The 19,402-nt window shown below is 31.2% G+C and overlaps 1 protein-coding gene across 1 annotated transcript; it reads right to left on the bottom strand.

The window, feature by feature from the left end:
- Positions 1-418: 418 nt before the first annotated feature.
- Positions 419-4,823, bottom strand: LOC118049527 (cystathionine gamma-synthase 1, chloroplastic). Its single transcript, XM_035059536.2, has 11 exons — positions 4,264-4,823; positions 4,076-4,179; positions 3,834-3,907; positions 3,567-3,735; positions 3,053-3,112; positions 2,745-2,948; positions 2,556-2,642; positions 2,325-2,432; positions 1,412-1,507; positions 1,190-1,308; positions 419-755 (listed from the first exon to the last, which is right to left on the bottom strand). Exons 1-11 carry the CDS (start codon positions 4,757-4,759, stop codon positions 623-625), a joined length of 1,650 nt encoding a protein of 549 aa, XP_034915427.1. The 5' UTR covers positions 4,760-4,823; the 3' UTR covers positions 419-622.
- Between the last annotated feature and the right edge of the window lie 14,579 nt (positions 4,824-19,402).

Raw genomic sequence — 19,402 nt, 5'->3', positions numbered from 1 at the left:
GAGTGCGAGTACAACTTGCTCGAGGAAAGCCAGGTTTTTTTCGGCCTTGGTGACGTAAAGCTTTTTGCTCCTTCAGCCTTGTCCCTTGATTTTTACCCAAAACGGATCCCGACCAGGTCCACTGCTTGCTTCAATCATACGTGGATCTTGCCTGCCTTGCAAGCCAATCATACGTGGATTTTGTGCTTACATAGTGGCCACAGTCCGGTTTTGATTTCCACCGTTGAAATCGCAGTCGTACACTTTATAATGTCAAAAAAAAAAAGCACTTAAATGCCAACCAGCTGTTTCCCAAGAAGAAAAGGCCCATGGCTCTACGCACTTGGATCGGTTGAGAGAAGATTCATCAATGATTCAAACAAGGAAAACAAAGATTGTTTCTAGCCAGGAACATGAGCACAAGAGTCAACGCAGAAAATAGAGAAATGGCTAATAGATAAAAAGGTTTCACAGTGTTTCGTCGACAGAACAGAAACTGTAAATAAGGTGATCAAACGCAGTTACGAAAGGAAAACCTTAAGAAAAGAAAAGAAAAAAATTAAAGGGGTAGGTGAGGAGCCGTCTATGGTCTCCAAGCTTTGACAGTGCATCGAGCCTTCAAAGCAACTGCTCCCAGGCAGCTTCAAGCACTCTCTATGGTCTCCAGAGCTTGAAGTATATCAGCCTTCAAATCTTCGAAGTCTTCAACTCCAAAGCTGAACCGAACCAAGTTGTCCTTAATCCCATACTTTTCTCTCTCTGATCGACTCAGATCCCTGTTTTCAAATTCAAGGGGAGAATGAATTGATGAGAGATATCATAGAACCATGAGCATGCATTAACATAACTCGCAAGAATAATTATAACAGTTGCGTCTATTTTGTTAGTTAGCCCTTTCCAGATACCAGAAACTGTCACACAAAGGCATGTGTAAAAACATAAACCTTCCAAATATATACTCTGCTGCTTCAACAAAAAAAAAATATTTTTTCATTTAGACGGTTGAAAAGAAGAAATATGTCCTCTATGTTAAGGCAAGAAAATTTCTACAAAAACACACAATTCAATGCTTAGATAGGCAAGATTTTGGTTTTCTTCCGACCAAAGAGTTTAGTTTTGTTTCTTAAACAGATTGACTAAGCTCATAGTCAGCCAACCCACAACAGAAGGGAACATGAAAATATATACACGAGGAAGATTAATTACATACCAGTAAGACATAATGGCTGGCTGATCCACAATGCTCTCGCAGCCTCCAAAAGAAGGGGCAATATAAGGGATTTTCAATGCATCCACAAATTTTGAGGTTATGAGCAAGTCTCCATCAACCTGAAACATCAAAGAGGAAAAGCGCTTAAGAATATTATATAACAATTACAGATGTACTGCCAAGCCATTAACACATTCAACTCAAGCAGTCAGAAACACCCACCTCGAAGCTCACCACACCACCAAAACCAGTCATCTGCTTCTTGGCAATGTGATGTTCAGGATGACTTGGCAAGCCTGGATAATAAACGCACCTCACCTGCGAGTATCATTGCATGAGTCTTCCTGAGTTTTGATACACAATACAGTGGCTTTATGTTCAAAACCAAAAACCATATGCTCCCTCGGCTCCAATAAAAGGATGTCCTCATTTCCCTTTTTGTTTATCCCAATATTTATATCCATTATCTCAAACTTCCTATTTTGTTTTTATTAAATTAAACTCAACAGTTTTTCTACAACTGCCTTCATCATGGAAGGACAATATTCAAAACCAAATAAAAAGAGATGACTTCACACAAAATTCATCAGTCATTCTTAATATGTGTGCATAGTCAAAGAAGACACTTGTGGAGCAAAGGTAATATCATGTATACTTATGGTCTCCTTTCTATACACTTGTTATATATACCAAACAGTTCGATGAAAATTGAAGAGAAAAATGATCCACTTTCTTACCAGAGGACCATATAGCTCTGCATGAAGAAAACATTTTAGAATTAAAAGCACTAAATAATTCAGTAAGAATCTCTTAGTCCACCATCAAAACCACCTTGCTGCTTAATTATACAGACAAGGGACCAACATGCTTGCATGCTTTACAAAGGTAAACTCAAGTTCCATATCCAACATAAAACGACTAAATGGATCAATTGCAAAAGAAGCTAATTTGGTAAACATATAGCTTGATGTTTCTCAGAAAGTTTTAACAATGATGATCCCTACAATGTGTGGAAAATATAAAATCCCCTTTAGTATTTTCTATACAATATTTAGGTATACCAATGTCACTGGAGAGGATTCTTCATCAGAGGACAGAGAAATATAAAAATTAGAGTTCATTATAACATACATACCTTGGGATGCGCCTCTAAAATTTTGGCCATCCTCAATGCTGTTGAGTTCTGTTGCTGTACACGAAGATGCAGTGTCTTCATGCCTCGGATGATCAGATAGGCAGCATTCTTTTGAAAACGAAGAGGAAAAAAAGGAACCTTAAGTTATTCTTCATAGTAGCAGGAAGAATTTATATATAAAATTCTGCATTATATATATTATCCAGAAGTTTAATTAATCAAAGTACTCACCGGGTTGAGTGTACCTCCCAAAACATGATGCAAATTACGAATCTCTGAAACTACCTTTGTAGAACCACTTATGCATCCTCCAAGGACCTGGAATAGATGTATGTATCCAATGATTTAAGTTGGAGAAAATTGGCAGTTCATTTGTTGACAAAATTTAATTAAATGATTAAACCAATTTCGCAAACCTACATCATTGTGTCCCCCGATGAACTTTGTTGCAGAGTGCAGAATAAGATCAGCTCCAAGAGCAAGGGCTTTCTGGTTTAGAGGTGTTGCAAAGGTACCATCAATGCAGACTAATGCTCCTTTTCTGTGGCAAAGCTCTGAAACCAATTCAATGTCAACACATCTCAGGAATGGATTGGTAGGAGACTCGGTGAAGAAAAGAGAAACCTGCACAGAATTATTATGCCATGCAATTTAGGATGACATGTCATTAAAGTAACATGCTCAAAGAAGACTTTCAATAATATAATAAACTATTCTGCACTACTGACTTTGTTGATCTCAAGTGCAGATTCCAAAGCTTTCACATCTGCAGGGTCAATCACAGTAACCTGCATAATGAATAATGATCAAAATCAAAGCAGAATGACACCAAAACATCCCCCAAAAAAATATTATCACGCAAAACGTGTGATTAACCAAATCTTAAAGAAAATAAGATACAAAATTTGACATGGATCTACCAAACATGAAGGAGTGGATCTATGTATTATTAACCTCAAACAATCTCGCGTAGACAGATTGCAAGGAACTCCTCCTATATTCAGAAATACAAATGTACATATTTTTAAAACATGATAAAAGAAAAGTTATGCATTAAGATCCTTTTGTAAAACTGCAGTTAATTCCCAACATTAGAAAAGAAATTTTTACACGTTATTACAAATTCTACGAAAAGAATAGTTAAAAACTTGATCTGTTCTCTTGAAACAAAATAAATGAAACAACAAGTTTTCACAACCTCAAAGCACACAAGCAACAGCATGCAAATGAAAGAATCCATACCGTGATCCCCATCTTAGGAAGAAAAGTCTCCATGAAAATCCTAGTCTTCCTATAGCAATCTGTGGTTGTCACAAGATGACCACCAGCAGGTACCAACGCCAACAACAAGACAGTACTAGCACACATCCCAGATGCCAAAATCAATGTTGATTCCGCTCCTTCAAGCTCACTGAATTGAAAAAACAAACACGACACAGACACACTCTTATTAATCATCATGCAACCATACAAGTCTAACAAACCCCAAACTAACTACTAAACACAAACCTTATCTTGTCCTCCAAAACCTGTGTGGTCGGATTTCCATACCTACCATATTCATAACTTGCATGGCGCTTCTCCTGTAACAACATTGTAGATTACCACAAAACTAATCAATACATTATAGCACATCATTAATCCATTCTCGCAGATTTCATTAATACAAATAGGAACATCAAATGGCATAGAAATGATTTCAACGTAGAACTTGGAAGCCTTAAAATGCATAATTATGATATTATTATTACCTTGAAATCAATAAGCTCTTGGGTTTTCTTAAAGAAATAAGCAGAAGTATTAACCACCGGAGTCGTGATTGCATCTGTCACTATACCGCGACCTAATCTTTCACCTTCACACAACCAAAAAGAAATTAATTAATAATAATAATAATAAATTCAAAAAAAGAAAAGCGAAATCAGATTTGAATGCTTACCAGCGTGAACTGCAATGCTTCCATCAGAACTCAAAAACGACTTGTATTCCAAATCGCTACTCAAATCCTCCAACTGTACAACACTTACATTCTTATTATCACTGCTATCAATTCCCGCCACCTCATTTCCGGCCAAGGTCACGGCCGGCTCGGCTGCGGGGATTGCGGAGGCAGCAGCTGCAGCAGCAGCCGCCGCCGCCGCGGAGGAAGCACCTGCGGCGGAGTTGTTTGACCACGAGGCAGCAACGATTTGCGCTACGCCGATGTTGCTGCAGTTTCTTCGAGCTTTAGTGCTAAGCTGGCGAACGAAGTTGGGAGGAAATTTGAGAATCAGAGAGGACATGCCGGCGCCAGATAAAAAGGGTGTGGTTCCATGGCGAGCGGAGTTGGATCGGCCTTGACTGGGCTGGTCCGCGCTTGAGGAGGAGGAGTCGGAACGGCACTCGAAAGAGGATGCGACGAAGAGCTTAGGACACGGACAAGAAGAGACGGCCATGAGGTGGAGAAGTTTGGTCTCTCTTTGGCTTCACTGGAAAGGGAAAAGAAGCAAAAAAATGGCCTTACGATAAGCGAAATGGTCACATAAGTAGGCGTTGGGTTTTGTCGTTTTGTTTGGTGAGTTACCCTAATTAGTTTTGGATTAGTTTTTAATTAACTAGAGTTTAGGGTATCTAATATTATATTGAGTAAATAATGGGTGATTAAAGATAATAAGGGGGTGGGACAGGTTGGAGTAGGCTATTTCTCGATGTTTGTTGGATTTGTGTAAGAGATTCCAGAGGCGCGTTTGATCTAATTTAGGAGTGCGTGGCTTTTTTTATTTTTTTTATGTGTAGTCAATGCTTAACTTACTAAGAGATCAGCTCATAGCTGGCACGCAGTATATTTGATTGCTATAATTTCCTCCCATAGATTTCACTTACAAATAAAAAACAAATATAATAAATCTCATAGTTAATTTTTTAATATTTAATAAGTATTAGAATTTGAATCAAAAATCAAAATAAATTAGAGAGAATAAATAATAGACCATCACTCCTTCTCAAAACCAGCATCATTGAAACAAAAAAATGAATTGGGATTATAAATTATTGAATTACCATGTTAATCAAGATTGATGAAATGATGGTTTCATGAGCATTAACTCAAATCTATTATAAAGCTTCATTAATAAACCTACTTGGTTTATTTATTAAAACTAGCTATTTAACTTGCGTTCTGTTAGAAGTTATAATTTTTTAAAAATATATATTAGATATGCAAGCTATTTTGATGTGTTTCCTTACATAAAAAAATCAAAATAATAAATTATAATTGAAGGATTAAATTGAAAAAAAAAACTTCTTTGAAAGGAATAAGAATGAAAAAAGAAATTAAAAGAATAAAGACTGAAACTATAAAAGGAATAGGAACGAGCTTAGAAATTAAAAGAATAAGGACTGAAATTAAAAATAAAACATATGAGAAAATATAAGTGAAGGACTAAATTGCAAAAAAAAAACATCTATAAAAAAAATAAGAATGAAATAAGAAATTAAAAGAAAGAAGACTGAAATGAAAAATAAAAAAACAAAGAGGTTCAAGGTATATTTTATATGTCAGAAGAAGAAAAAAAAGAGAGGGGAAAACAAACGATCACCAGTGACAATCCAACCACCATAAGTAGACACGTGTCACTCCATATGAACATGGTTGCGCATCTAGAAAGATGATGGAATACCAGATTTGGCTACCAGGTGATGTCACACGTTCTATTTGAATAACATAAACACCATCCACTTGCTGGCGCGTGAACAACACGCTCCATCAGTTTTTTGATTCAAATATTCAAAAGTAAATATAAAAATACCAAAACATTTATCATGACCCGTTAATTACACAAAATATCCTTGTGAAAATATAAAAATACTTCCATAACATTTTTTTTGTTTTTACTAGCAAAGAAGTATTTTTATTATTAAGAAACCTGTAAAAAGTCAAAAAATCTCATGGTAACAGTTTTAAATTTTATGGACTAAAAAGTTTATCTATTGTTTAAAACTTTTTAGAAAAAATATGTACACCCACAAACAAATCGGTGAAAAAAAAAAAAAAAAAAAAAAGGCCTTAAGGGCTAATTTTTCCCACTAAAGAATAAATAAGTAATTTACTGTAGGAATCTACAGTCAACTGTATATATTACTACAATAAAAACACCATACAGTTTATAATTTTGTTAAATATATTCATAATAGATTTTGAATAAATGTAACTATAGTTCTTTCTTAACACGTGTAATTAATGCATTGCTATTTTAGTTGTCATGCTTAGTCATGTGTTTTTCTTCTAGAATATTTAGATTATTTTATAAGGAATATTTATGTGAGGGATTTTTGTTTTTCTTTGAGTACGGGGTTATGATAATTATAAGCAAAAGATGGCAGATGACGAGAATACAGATGAGTACATTTCCATTCTCATCGGAGAGAACCGTACCACTGTGGTCAAGAAAAAAAAAAAGACATCCATTTATAGAAAATTTAAAATTCTCAATCTGTGCACAGTGAAGAGATGAACGAGTAAATAAATTATTATGGTAATTATCATGTGTCTTGCACTAGAAATCCCACCTTCGTCTCGCAAAATAAACTTTAGCCTCTCAAACCATGTAATCTCAAGGCCGGTTTAAATTTTTTAAATATATAAAAAAATTATACAAAAAAAATAAAAAAAAATAAAAATAAAAATAATAAGAATTAAAGTTAAAATACCAACAACCAAAAAGATCAATCTATATTTTTAAGTGAAAGAGCGAGAGAGAAAAAAAATGGTTAATTGGCGACAAACCAAACTAAACCACCAGCACCGACACACGACATTCCACATAAAAGAGGATACAATGTTGATTTCAACGACATGATAAAAAATATATTCTTGGATGCTAGAAGATACTACATGTGTCACCTGAAGTGTGCGAGCACCTCCCATGCCATACAAGTACTTGTCCATTTTTGTTTTTTATATTTAGTTAAATACCACACTACCATTAAACTAACATGATAATAATAAAAAAATATTGTGAAAAGATGAAAAAACCTCCTGCCTCTAGTTTACAAATTTTTGTTTTTAAAGTTAATTTGGTCATTTCATTATGTTTTTTATATTTTTTTATATTTGGTCAAATAAGAAATTGTCTCTCAGCTAATATTATAATAATGAAAAAATCATTGTGAAAATACAAAAATATCCCTTGAGACTAGTTTTATTTTATTTTTTACTTCTAATGATATTTATATGTTTCACTATGCAATTCATATAAAAAAAAAAACTTATTTGTCACTAGTTAATTTACTAATGACCAATGATTCATGTAAAAATATTTTAATATTTTTAGAAGCTAATGTTAAATTTTTCAAATTAAAGGATAAAATCATTATTACAATATTCTAGTGAACAATATTTCTAAATTTGGAGCTACAAATTTTTTTCAAAGCCAAAGAGTTAATCTTTCATGTAATACACCTCATTAATCAATCATAAACTTTATCACTCTTAGCATGCTCTTTCTTTATTCTTCATTAAAATTAATATAACACTAATCATTATCCTTCGTGTTGCAAAGAAGCAAATGTCTTCTGGGATCAGTTATCTTGTAAAGGACTATGGATGATTTCCCATTTGCAGAAGAGAATTTGAATGATCTCTCACTACAAAAATGAAACTTGTGGGTAGTATTTTCATGTGTTTTTCTCAAAAATAAAAAAAATATTATTTTAATATATTTATTTTTATAAAAACACTTTAAAACCACTACCATAAGATCTAAAAAACAAAAATGGGGAGAATAAAAATATCTTTTTCGGAAAGAGACAGTGCATGCTAAGCCTTGTTTCTGGTGAGGAGTGGAATCAGCAATCTTCTGCTTTGGTTGGACCAGCCTTTTGAGCAATAATTCTGGCATGTTATGCTTCCACTTGCACAAAGTAGGTGCCTCGTATTGTCTAATAATTGCTCTTAACTGTTTCCTCGCACGAAAGAAAGATCGATGGCCACAAGAATCTGAGTCCTTTTTGTCAAGAAAACAACAGATTGAGAGGGTGGAAGGCGAGGAGCAGATCTTTTGGTGTGGCTAACAGCATTATCCAGCATCTAAAAAATCGCACTAGGGTTTCATGGATAACTTGAACACCAACAGTATCTCAAGCTATCTCATGAGTAGTTGTTTACTCCTCAAAATAAACATCTATGAATCTAACTAAATAAGAATAGTTGGTGTTTATTATGAATACCAAACAAGAAAAAAAGAGAGGCTAAAATAGATCAGAAAAGTTAAAAAAAACAATGAACTAAGAGATATAAAAGTCATGATAAATTAGAAGTGTTAGAAAATATGATTAACCAAAAATATACAACTAATTATAGAGATAAAAAGAGCTTACATGATTGATTAGAAAATCAATTCCTGTTCAGAATCAGAATGCTCAACATATTAAAATTGGCAAATTACATTTAATTAGAGTTTATATGACAATCAAGAAAAAAAGAGTTAGAAAATATGATTAACCAACAATAACCAAAAATAAAAAGAGCTTACATATATGATTGATTAGAAGATCAAATTCCGTTAAAAATAAAAATGCTCAACATATTAAAATTGATAAGTATTATATTTAATTAGTGTTCGTATGATTATCAATAAAAAGTCAAAATGTATTTGAATTCATTATGTAAATTCTTTTTATGTAGTAAGAAATTGTATAGGGCTAGGAATATTATTATTCATGTAAAATTTAATCTTTGTAAAAATATAAAAGACCATCCATTGCCTAGAAATGAGGATCAACTCCATATATATAATTTCTTTATGCAACATGCTTTTTTTTTTTTATTGCAATTTATCTTTCATTTTTCCTATACAACCTTTACAAATTTTATAGTTTTTTTTTTTATATAAATATTTTTGTATGTGCTGTCCTTATGCTTGGTAGTTTGTAAGTTAGGAGATGTGAAGGTTCTCCTTCCACTCTCTTAAAATTTGGCGCTAACTTCTTCTTTGTATTGTTCTGTTTTGGAGTGATTTGGGGGAACAGTCGGACGACACGTCATCATGGAGTTTGGATTGGTTCGGTCATGGAAAAAAGTGGAAGATTGCGAGTTGTCGTGGGACCGGAGAAAGAGACGTTTTGTTACAACGACGGTATGGTTTTTTCTTTTAATCAATTTTTAAGTATGTTTAGAGGAGTGGTAGTGATTATTTTTTAAAATAATTTTTATTTAAAAATAATATGTATTTTTATTTTTTAAAAAATATTTGTAATATCAATATATCAAAATAATTTAAAATCACTTAAAAAAATAAAAATATTTTTTTTTTCAAAAATTAATTTTAAAATACAAAAAAAAACATTCCTTCTATCTAATTATTTACTTCTAAGTCAAACTGAATTCTAAGTTAAACAAGGTAAGAAGTAGGAGTCGATGAAGTTTACCATCCACTCAAAATAAAAAAAAATACTTTGTTTATTTAAAAAATTAAAAAAATATTATTTTAAATCTTTAAGTACATAAAAGTTTAAAAAATTGCATGGAGGAGGTTGTGAGGGTCTCGGTAAAGTCAATTACCAAGGCCAAGAAATACTTTGTTTATAAAAAAAATTAAAAAAATATTATTTTAAATCAAAGTACATAAAAGTTTAAAAAATTGCATGGAGTAGGTTGTGAGGGTCTTGGTAGAGTCCACTTAAAGAATTTGGTTGGGTAGAGTGTAGGCCGGCCCGGTCCTACAGTTTACAACAACTTCTATTTATAATATTAGTTTAAAAAATTTAGGCAGTGTGAATAAGGATCATTTCTATATATATAAAACAAATATTTAGCATAACAAGAACAATTTTAAAATAATAATTAAGAAACAATTTAAATTAAAATATTAAATTAATCCAAAGAACAAACATTTGTTTAAGTTCCACCATGCAAATTTATATTAATATAATTAATCCTAACTACTAAAAAACTCAAAAGAAAGGCTAAAAATATAAACAAGCGAGACAATCATAATATATAATTAGCCAAATAAAAATAAGAATAAGATATTAAATCAGACCCGCAGAAATGCATGGCCCTGCTACTGGTATTATATATGAAAATGATAATATTTTTTATTTGTAGCTATTTAATTGTAATATTTATATCACCACAGTCCACATGTCCAGCTGTGTAGTGAAGCTAAATTAAGATCATACATGTATTTTATAATACCAAAAAACACATTCATAATATCAATGATGTCCATTGGCAAACTAAAGGGCCAAATAATAACTCTTCGAGTTCCAAGTAGGAAAGTTCATCGACTACAACTAGTTGTTACCAAAATTAAAATCTCCAACTTAAGGATAAATTCAATTAGACATGGCAATCAATGTATATTAAATATATATTTACGTAATGTTTGGTGTGCTGGATAATATTAATTCAACAAATAATTATTTTGTCATATGTTTGGTAAGCATTTAATTGAACTAGAATTTATTTTATTTTGTGTTGTAGATGTTGCATAGGACACAGTTGATCTGACACTTGGACTGGTCCGAGTTAAAAGAAAAAATATAGAAAGAATTGACTTGACTTGACCATGTAAAAAATTTATTGACTTTTTTTTTTCTTTTTTGTTGTCAAAACAAGGTTGCTTTGATTCTTTTTTTTTTAATACATTTTGGTCCATTATCCAGTCATTGCCCTAGGTTGACTCCCGAATCAAGTTTTAAAACTATAATAGTAATAATTTTTATCATATATTGACTCAAGTCAAATTGGGTTGACCATTCGACTCGTGACATGATCCTTTCACTAATTTGACCCCCAAATCGGGTTTTAAAAATATCAATGGTCAACCTGACTAGTGGCTCGAGCCTTATCTTAGATCGATCCCCGAGTCATGTTTAAAACTATAATAATAACTAATTTTATCTTTATATTGACACAAGTCAACAATATACTCGATCTATGGCCCAAGCCTTGCCTTAGGTTTACCCTCAAGTCGGGTTTCAAAATTAAGATAATAACAACTTTTATCCTTGTGTTGACACAGGTCAATGGTCAAACCGACCCTTGACCCGGGCCTTGCCTTTGGTCGACCTCTTAGTTGGATCTTAAAACTATGATGATAATTATTTTTATCCTCATGTTGACCTAGGTCAATGGTCAACCCAACCTATGACATGGGCCTAGCCCTTGTTCGATCCCCGGGTTGGGTTTTAAAACTATAATAATAAACACTTTTATCCTTACATTGATTGGGTCAATGATTAACCTGACCTGTGACCCAGACTTTGTTCTAAGTCAACATCTGAGTCAAGTTTTAAAATTATAATAATAATCACTTTTATCATTATGTTGACTTGGGTCAATGGTCAACCCAATTTGTGACTCAGATATTGCCTCAAATCGAACCCCTAATAGAGTTTTAAAACTATGTTAATAACTATTTTTATCTTTATATTATTCCAGTCAATGATCAACCTGACCCGTGACCCGGTCCTAGCCTAGCCTTAGATTGACCTTCAAGTTGATTTTTAAAAGTATAATAATAATCAATTTTATATTTACATTGACCTGAGTTAGTTCAACTCAACCCATAATACGGGCCTTGCCTCGGGTTTAAAAACCATAATAATAACTTATTTTATCCTTACATTATTCCAGGTCAGTGGTCAACCAGACTAGTAGCCCGGGCTTTGCCCTAGATCGATTTCTTAGTCATATTTTAAATTATGATAATAAATATTTTTATCCTTATGTTGACTTGAGTCAACGGTCAACCTAACACTTAATCTAGGTCTAGTCTCGGGTTGATTTCCGAGTCGGATTTTAAAATTACGATAATAACTACTTTTTTATATTTTGACTCGGGTCAATGACCAACCCAACCCATGACTAAGGTTTTGCCTCTAGTTGACCCCCGAGTAATGTTTTAAAAATATAATAATAATTGTTTTTATCCCTACATTGACTTGTGTCAATGATCAATCCTATATATGATTTGAGCCTTGTCCTGGGTTGACTTCTTAGTTGGATTTTAAAATTATGATCATAATTATTTTTATTATTATATTGACTCGGATTAACCCAGATTAGCTTTTTTAGTAGAGATTTTGGATAAATTTGCCCTTTTTATTTTATTTTAGCGCGACAAAACTTTCTTCACTAGAATAACTTTGAACAAGATAAAAATTGATTTTTATAGAATCCAAATATGCACCAAACAACATCACAAAAGAGTTTACATGTCCACCCTATCCTTATTCGGCATAGAAAAAACACTACCCTAATGCAAGAGTCCTAGATGTTTAAAATTTGTATACTCCTTTAGGAGCAAATAATTAAAGGTGTAACTTTCAAACACCTTAGAATACATATGGACTGAATTCGATCCTTCATTTGTTCAACCAGGTGCTCAACACATGGTCACTGGGAGGTTACTTTTATATTAAAAAACTATCTCAACTTAATAGCTTAAACTATTAAATGAAATTTCAGGATATAATTTATATTATTTTTTAACATACTCCTTCAAGTGAGGATGATGAGATTCGAACTCGTGACTACTTGAACATCAAAACTCTAATATTATGTCAAAAAACTATCTTAATACAAATAGCTTAAACTGTTAGGTGAGGTCTTAAAATATAATTTATATTATTCTCTAATATTATAATAATATTTTTGTTCATGCTAACATGCAATTTGACTCTCTTATGTCTAATTATAATGGAGGGAAATCTCGTATTCATGTGAGCAAAATTACTTCACTTACTAAATGGCCACCAAAGAGCCACAATGAACAATCTTATTTTTCTCATCACCATGATCGGAAACAATATTGATGGTGATTCGGTCACTCCAACAATAATATAGAATATTAAGCCAGTGGCTAGCCCAATCGTGGCTAATATTGTGCCCGAGGTTATGAAAATCACGACTATAGAAACTGTTAGGCTAGAAATTTTGGCATACTTGGCTATGATCGTGGCCAACATTGTGTTGAGTTTCTCGAAAGACATAATTCTGAGATCAAGTAGTTTTATAGAGATATGCAGCTTATGCAATCTTCGTAGTTTCCAAATTTAAAACTATTTAGAGTGGTTTTACAGTCATTCTAATGCTCCACTATATTTTACGCTGCTCTTTCGTACAGAACTGTTGTATTTCTTGCCTTGGATTGTTGCTACTTGTAAGAGAATTCATACAATTGAAATTGTTGAATATGCAGATCAGGGAAATGGCGTCTGTGTTTGAATGGAGACTGTCACCAAAAACCATAGAAAACAATTTCAAATTTGAATGGTCAGAACAAAGAATTAACTACCATGAAACTGATATCATGTTTGAATGCTCTAAAGGGATTCCGTGACTCGAGATGAGTCATCAACAGCTTCGTTTGCTTCTCTTTTTTAGGCTTCTTAGGGCAAGGAAAGAGAGTTTCATAGGAGTGTACGTACCCAGAATTCTTGATAGCATTTGTATTATCTATGTATAGACTATGCCATGCAATACAAATAATTTACAGATAATCCATGTTCTGTATAAATCATAGCTGCAAGAACTGTCTTTTCTGAAGTCAATATTCTGCAACTGTAAAGGGTGTTCCAAGAAGTTTGGATTTAATTCCTTGTGATTTTGCTTTTGTTCCAAACATTGACGGCAGCAGAGATACATCATCAAGGCAGCTGCCAGTGATCAATAACAGAGATATGAGCTGGAAGAACAGGTGTGAAACGCCAATTTTTGCAGATTTGTGCCATGCCATTTCGTAGGATTTGGAGGAGATCCTACAAATCTTCCACAAGCAGGCTAGATGATTCACTCTTGGATTTGTGAATACGAATCTATGTTGTGGAGTTTTGGGGGAGGAAACATTATCATGATCATGAAGTTGATGATTTACTCTAAAACAAATGCCCACAGATATCAAAATAGCTTTTTTAGTTTTTTTTAGCTAACAATTGAAGAGCATGAATGTGGGTTCTAGTGACTGGTTATTTCTCATCTTGTCAAGTATGGGCCGGCTGGTGGGTTCTCTGCTGCCTTACTATTAGAAAATCAAGCTAGCAAATAAAAAAAAAAAATGCAAGAAAAGGAGCCTTCAATGATTGAAATCATGGTGCTGTATTGAAATGCTATTCGATGTAATTCTGAAAGTATATTGAATGTAGTTCAAGTAACTTCAGAATGCTAATATACTGTGCATTCAAGTAGATGGTCTCAAAACTAAAATTTGTATTAGGCTATAAAAAAAACCCATAAAAATCAAATTTAATTTCAAATTGGCTATAAAAAAACCCATAAAGATCAAATTCAAACACTCTATTTAAAAGATAAAAGCCCAAACAAATTGTATACTTGCATTTTGATCACAAATTTTATTGGTTTTTCATTTAAAAACTTGAAATAAGTTGATATCAATCAGTTTGAATTGATTTTTAATTTTATCTAGTTTTAAATTTATATATTAAAACATTAATTTGATTGATTTTTTTTTTAGTAAAAATCCAAACCGGATCAGACTAAAAATACTTACCCCTACTCCAAAATAAAAAGTTTTCAATTGACTATAAGAAATTAGGCCAAATAGCAAAACTTTTATTAGACATAGATGAAATTCAAATATTTGAGAAACATGAAGGAAGAAATAAAGATAAAGACGATCCGAAGGTTCTTTACAATTGTGAATTGTACAATTGTAGTAATAGTGCGGCAACAGAATTAATTTTGGTAGCAGCACTTGGAATCATTTTTCGTCAACTCTATCCTATTATTCTTTAGTAAAAATAATTATTGTTCTAGTAAAATTCATATTTCAATATAATATTTTTATTTGTTTAGTCTAGCTTATCTTTCAAGTTTATTTGGTGATTAAGTATAATATTTCCTCTAAATATAGAATCAATTTCATTGTAATTTTTAGCTTTTCTCCTGACACAAATTTCTATTCAGGTTTTTCTCTCAATCTCAATGTTTTAATTTTTGTATTTTAAAAATATTTATAAAAAAGTTTAAATTTTTTTAATTTTTTTCTTTGTTTTAAATTAATATTTTTTAATATTTTTAGATCATCTTGATACGTTGATATTAAAAATAATTTTTAAAAAATAAAAAAATATTATTTTAATGTATTTTCGAGTAAAAAACACTTTGAAAAATAACCACAATCACACTTCCCAAATATACCATTTCATGCGAATTATTTTTGTAAGTTTACTGCTTTCTTTAAATTTTTTTTTCTTTTACAATTTTCTTTATTTTTTTTTTTTTACCTTTTTTTCAGTGTAATATCTAGTTTTGTTTTAGGTTTTTCTCTACTAAAAATATTTTGTAGTTTATTAGGTTTTTCTATCTTAAAAACCTTAATTAATTATCTCTTCTTTATTTATTTTGATTCATTGATATTCTTAGAACCTTACTTTTTCAAGTGATCAATTTTATTCCATTGGGGTTTATTAGAACCCTAATTAATATTTTATTGATTTTCTTAAATCCACTTACTTATATTTACTTTGTCTAAATGCATCGAGTTTGATTGTCAGATAATTAGGAATATCTATCCTAAAAAGAGAATTTCAATTGATAATATAGCAAAATTTGTGACCTTGAAAAACTCTCTTGCAACAATCTAGTAACATACTTTGTTTGCGATTACAAATTGTTTTTGACAAGAAATGTTTTTTGGAACAATTTGCAATTGTGGATTTGTTTTTTTTTTTTTTTTACTGGAATTTAGGACCAATTTACAACGACAAATCTGTCCCACCTTATATTTTGACAGAAATTCGACCACAGAGAATTAATTTTTGTTTTTCAAAAGATCAAATTTCAATTAGTCTACGAGTAATTTATTTTCCTAATTAAAATATTAATAACAGTCATAAAAATCATCACCACCATTTTTCCTAAAAAATTATTTTCTAAAAATATTATTAATTTTCACTAGTATGAATCCCCTATTCATACCCAGCAACCATTGTCGTCTTGTCTTACTGAGTTATTGGATACCGCTTGAGAAATCGTTTATGCGAGTTAGCTCAGGCATCATTCTCCTAGTAAAGAGAAACTAGACTCAGTAAGGTTCAATGATCACTTATGCAATTGGAAAAGAAGTCCTGAGTAGTTTGAATTGCTTAAGTTATGTCTTGAATTGCAATTAAGAAGTCTTCAGCAACTTCAGAAAAAACCGTAAAAAACCAAATCGTCATTGGAAAAGAAGTCCTGAGTAGTTTGAATTGCTTAAGTTATGTCTTGAATTGCAATTAAGAAGTCCCCTCTCTACTCTTCTGTAGTATGAGAGGCGTCCCCGGTTTCCTCTCGTACCTTGAAGGGTTACGGTAGGGTAGAAAATAACGGTAATGAGAACCTCAAGGCTGCTAGCAAGCAGGGGTGAGTAAAAATAATAAAAAATTGATTAAATTGAAAAAATTAAAAAAAAAATAACTAAAAAAATTAAACATAAAAAAAAACAGATTAAACTTATTAAAATTAAAAAAAAACAACCAGTACTGTTCGGTTTTGGTTTTATAAGGTTAAAACTAAAAAAACCGAACCCAAAAAAAAAAAAAACCGACCCAAACCAGAAAAAACTGAGCCAAATCAGAAAAAACCGAACAAATTAAACATAAAAAATAACAAATTAAACAGATTAAAATTTTTAAAAAACCAACCGGTACTGTTCGGTTTCGGTTTTATAAGGCTAAAACCAAAAAAACCGATCCCAAACAAAAAAAAATGGGAAAAAAACCGACCCAACATGAAAAAAACCAACCCAAACCGGAAAAAAACTGAGCCAAACCGAAAAAAACCGAGTCAAACCAGTTTAAATCGGTTTTTGTCCTAAAAAATTAAACTGAACCGAACCAAAACTATTCGGTTTGAACCGGTTTAGTTTTTTTTAAAAATATTTAATTTAATTTTTTTTTTATAAAAACTAAAGCTAAATTGAAAATAATGAACCCTACTAGCAAGGGTCAAGGAGAGGCTATCTCAATAGTGTTGGAAATTGAGAAACAAAAGCTGAGGATTCGGCAATCAGCACTGTGGCTATAAGTGCAATACAAGAAACTAGATGTCTACATGCTCTTGTAAAATTGCTTGACTCACACATAAATTGATCATTAATACGTTTGATACAGTGAATGTAATGTAATTACGAGCTAGAAATGAAAACACAATAAATTATTATATTACATGATATACGAATTAATTTCTTAGGTCCATGGTACATGTGATGGCTACATAGATGCATGCCCATCCAATGCTTTTCTGTTAAATTTGATGGTCAACAAGTAGAAAAATCTTGAACGCAGCAAATTGTAACGTTTTAGATTAGATGCGAATAATTGAGTTTTTATCCATAAAAGTTGATGGGTTTTATTAATTCCATTAGGGTTTGCTTTTATCGAGGATTTCAATGTAGGTTGCTTGAGGCCACAGCCGCAGACACTACACAGCCTATGGTATGCCTATAGATTAATTAATGGTGAAAAACATTAGAAGTTAAGGAAAAACGAGAAAAAAAAAAGAAAGAAAGAAAAAGAACTCATTAATAGAGATGGGATCGTTTCGCGCTTTGATTGATTGAAACGATGATATAAAATCAAAGGGCTGAAGACATGACAACATTCTTTTTTTTTTTTAAATAGAATTTCTTTTAACAAAAAATAAAATAAATAAATGAGTAGAGAAATTCATTCTTATTGTTATTATTATTATTATTATTATTACTCTTCCTCACAAGGCACTAAAGCACTGTTAACTTGAACAATTTACTTAACAATATTTTTTAATTTTTTATTAATTTCAATTTTATCACTGCATATAAGTTTTTTTTATTTTTGGTCAAGATTCACAAATTAAATCGTTTTTTTTTTAAAATTTTTTTTCTAGCTTTATCTTTAGTTTCATAATTAATTTGAAATTAAGTTCCATAATTTTTTTTGTTTGTTTTCTATTAATTTATATCAATCTTATTACTCGAGTCATAAGTTTGATGGTTTAAACTGGGTTAACTCAATTTTTTTTTTTAATCTTTATTTTTATTTTTTTTAATTTTTTCATTCAATATTAAATTGATTAGGAATTAAGATTTATAATTTATTTCAATTTACTTTCTATGGAGTTATCCTAATTACATGACCCAAATTGCAAGTTTGGAAGGTTAACATAGGTTTACTTAAGTTGTTTGTTTTTTGGTCTTTTTTAATTAATTTTTCTTTTCACTTTCATCCTTCAACATTGAATTTCATAATTTGTTTTGATTTGTTTTCTATAGGGTTATCCTAGACTTATAAATCAGGTTGTGGATTTGACAAGTTAATTCAAGTTAATCTAGGTCAATCAAATATATTTTTATCCCAATAAATAAATAAAAAAAGATACCTTGAAATTTATTTTAGTCAAAATATATTTTTAATAGTCATCTAAGTTATCTTTGAATTTATTAAATTGATTAGTTAAATGTTGGTTCTGCTAAAACCAAGATAGCAACACCTATATATTTTTTATATTAAAAAAAATTAATTTGACTTACAATACAACACATGACAATTATCAAGTTATTTTTAAACTCCTTGGTTTGGTGAAATATGTTTACGAGATTGGAGAAATACTATGTATACAAATGAATTAAGGTTAATTTAAAACTTTGAATAAACAATCCTGGCATGTGATCATAGTTGTTTTGTACAAAACATTTGTATGAATTGTTCAAATTCACCATAGTAGTTGGCTTGGGAGACTAATTTGGTCATCAAAAACTTCCACTACAAGAAAATTGTAAAATACCAATGAAATTACTGGCATGATATTTTTCATTGATAATGTCCAATTATAATAGTGATTCAATATTTCTATAAGTAATTTCTAATGTAATTACCAACAGAAATAATTTCGTTGTTAATATGATACATCATTATTTTCTAATGAATTTATTGATTGTACTTTTTGTTGCAATATTGCATTGAAAATTTCATTGGCAAATTTAAAATTTTTATAAATAACATTAGCCTTCTTCTTCTTCTTCTTCTTTCTCCTTTCTTTGAAATTGGAAATCAAAATAGCTACCCCTCCCACCTATCTTTCCATAAATCTAGGCCTCATCATCACAAATTCAACC

This window comes from Populus alba, chromosome 17 (assembly GCF_005239225.2).
Source record: "Populus alba chromosome 17, ASM523922v2, whole genome shotgun sequence".
NCBI classification, from domain to species: domain Eukaryota; kingdom Viridiplantae; phylum Streptophyta; class Magnoliopsida; order Malpighiales; family Salicaceae; genus Populus; species Populus alba.
The sequence above is the reverse complement of the archived record's forward strand: the minus strand, read 5'-3'. Positions and strand labels throughout refer to the sequence as shown.

Coding starts and splice junctions, on each gene's coding strand:
- LOC118049527 (XM_035059536.2), bottom strand. CDS start 4,759: ATGGCCGTCTCTTCTTGTCCGTGTCCTAAGCTCTTCGTCGCATCCTCT. Junction 3,908..4,075: donor AAGAGCTTATTGATTTCAAG/GTAATAATAATA, acceptor ATGTTGTTACAG/GAGAAGCGCCATGCAAGTTA. Junction 756..1,189: donor CCAGCCATTATGTCTTACTG/GTATGTAATTAA, acceptor ATTTGAAAACAG/GGATCTGAGTCGATCAGAGA.